General features: G+C 34.5%; 1 protein-coding gene across 2 annotated transcripts; it reads right to left on the bottom strand.

Annotated features, from left to right (window-relative positions):
- LOC107614410 lies at nucleotides 1075-2358 on the bottom strand. Of its 2 annotated transcripts, XM_016316624.2 has the most exons (2): nucleotides 1698-2349; nucleotides 1075-1661 (listed from the first exon to the last, which is right to left on the bottom strand). In XM_016316624.2, exons 1-2 carry the CDS (start codon nucleotides 2047-2049, stop codon nucleotides 1324-1326), a joined length of 690 nt encoding a protein of 229 aa, XP_016172110.1. In that variant the 5' UTR covers nucleotides 2050-2349; the 3' UTR covers nucleotides 1075-1323. The 2 variants fall into 2 exon arrangements, with proteins under 2 accessions (XP_016172110.1, XP_016172109.1); XM_016316623.2 differs by having other exon boundaries at nucleotides 1075-2358.

A 2669-nucleotide genomic window follows, 5' to 3' on the forward strand; every position in this document is an offset into this window, starting at 1 on the left:
ATAAATAAAAAACAAGTCCGTTTGTAAGTGGAAAAGCTACTGCCACACAATCACCACCAATACCACCACCTCGCCAAGTCGCCGTCACCATCATTTTCTTCACCACAAGAAGGAGGGAGAGGAGTTGTTGCAGCTTTCGTGGTTGTGGCACACCCGAGCCACCACCTTCTTCATCAACAAAGTTCATATTTATCCCACCAACGAGTAGGATTTACTTAATAACGTGCTTAGATTTTTTTAATGCATGTGATGTATATGATGATTGCATGAGGACTATATGGACTGAATTGAGGATCAATGGTTGCTAACTTTCTAGTTTAATGATGATGCTCATGTTTGATTACTAGAAACTAGGTTTGTAAAGTTTGATGAACAAGTTAGTGGATAGAATGAAATTGTTCGAGACTAGTATTGAATATTAAGGGCTGAACTAGCAATTGGTTCAGATTTTTAGGCATTACTTGCGTGCCAAACAACCTAACATTTAATTGACAAAATCTGTGATAATGGCCTAATCAATTAGGGCTAGGTTATTAGAATTATCAACCCTATTATTGTTTAATGCTTGAAACCTTAATATAGACCTATTTTGGTAAACAGAGCAGCCTTAGTTCAACCTTTCTTTCTAAAGTTAGACAACATAGAAAAGCTTGAAGCATGGACAATTAGAAAGCTTGATTCATCATGGATGTGTGGATATAAAGTTTGCACAATTTGAATATCTTTTGTTTATATAATAGTATTTTCACCTAACACTCGTAAACAATTTTTTATTAAAATGGAGAATTTCTTGAGTTAGTATGATTTGAATTGTTAATTTTCGTAAGAAATAATTGATTAGGTTTATGATAAAATCTATAAAAGTAGTTCATCAGTCTAATTCGATCATTTCTACAAAATATATCTTAACAAAAAATTGAAGAGTAAAATAGAGCGTGATTAAGTTTAATATTAGACGAAAACTCACGTCTAATTGTCTTCACGCGAGTTTATAGTTAAAAAATTATTAGATAATAAATTAATTAAATTTATCAAATTATCTAATAGTTCTTAAATATCAATTTCACGATAAACTCCACGTGAATTTCACTTTAATATTATTGACGAACATATAGAGTTTCTACTATGTGATACAATTGGGTTAGGTGGATGTAAAAAGGTTTCACCATTTTCAAATCAAAACTATAGTCTATACTCACATTTTTAACCTTCATTTACATTTTTCATAAAAAAAAAAAAAGGGGTAAAACAGAAGCAATTACAGGTATAGTCACCACTTCAATTTGCAAGCTTCAAAACATAGAACTAAGACTTTTCTGAATTCTAAGCTATGAAGCATTGTTCTTGTCTTCTGAGTCTCTGTTGGCGAGCAATGAAAGCCTCTATAGTGCGTCGAAACTCATCGTTACTCATTCCATCCTCAGGATACGAACCGGAAATTCCAACATTTCCTCTGTTCTTCACCGACTCACACCTATACAGCACGTGACGCGGTTTCTCTCTCTCCACGTGCCTCAAAATATCTGATCGACACCTTCTGTACTCCTTCTTTTCCTCCAAACAAATAACCCCTTTTGTTATCTTCTCACCATGGATTTCGTTACACATTAAGCTAACCCGGTTTGCATCAACATTCTGATTACGTTTGATGCTCTCTGTTCTTTCTTTGTTTTGGTCTTTTCCGGGCTCATTTTTATTTTCTTGAATTTCTTTGTTTATATAACTACTACTCTTTTGGATGAACTCCTCATAAAGAACAGTTTCTGAACTGTGTGTAGAGGAACCGTTACTTGAGAAATGACCAGATTGGACGAATAGTGCGACGATTATGAAGTTTCCGAGCAAGAAAACAAAGCGAGGGGTAACTACGAAGCCACCTAAATACTCGCTCGAGTTTTTGAGAGCCATTGGGAGTTTGATCGATAACCTGAAAATCAAGACCAAAACGACACAAAACTCTGCGTAATGGAACAATGTTGCGATTGTCCGGAGATGGTGATGTTTCAGGATTGTGTGGAACTTCCCTTTTCGGTGCTTGAGTGAACCCATAGTTTGAGGGCAATAAGATTAAACCTTAAACCCTAATTTTTTTTGTATTGAATACAATTTAGTGTGCCACAGAACAAGCTAGTCATCTGAAGACATAGGATATATGTACCGCAGCTATATAAGAAACTGCAGCAGCTTCAAGGTTTGAAATCATGGAAAAAGATCGTAGAGGAAGTAAAGCTCTCATTGTTACTATGTGAAGTATTTTCTTTAGCTACGTTTCATGAGGGATGCCCTTCCTTTTATATATAGATATGTACAATTTAATCCTTATCTTTTTATCTCTTTAATGATATACTCTCTTTCAGTCATTTGGGTCCTTATAATATAATGCGCACTAAACTATATTAGCATTATATTCCTCATATTAAGCAAAGACAAATCAGGTTTTCGTCCACTAGGAAAAAGTAATGTTTGATTTTTTTTGTGGGGTTTCCTCCCTTAAAGAGATGCATGCCATTATTGCGGACAAGTGTTAGTCTCATTTTAGAATTTGTTCAAGACTCAAAAGTAACAATGGCAAAGTTTTAAGATAAAACGTGGAGTCTCAAATTTATTTTCTTTTATATTTTGATTAGAGGAGAGAGAACTGGTTATGGTGTATAGAAGAGTGATAGCAC

The sequence above is a fragment of the Arachis ipaensis genome, chromosome B08 (genome assembly GCF_000816755.2).
Source record: "Arachis ipaensis cultivar K30076 chromosome B08, Araip1.1, whole genome shotgun sequence".
NCBI lineage: Eukaryota > Viridiplantae > Streptophyta > Magnoliopsida > Fabales > Fabaceae > Arachis > Arachis ipaensis.

Coding starts and splice junctions, on each gene's coding strand:
- LOC107614410 (XM_016316623.2), bottom strand. CDS start 2,049: ATGGGTTCACTCAAGCACCGAAAAGGGAAGTTCCACACAATCCTGAAA.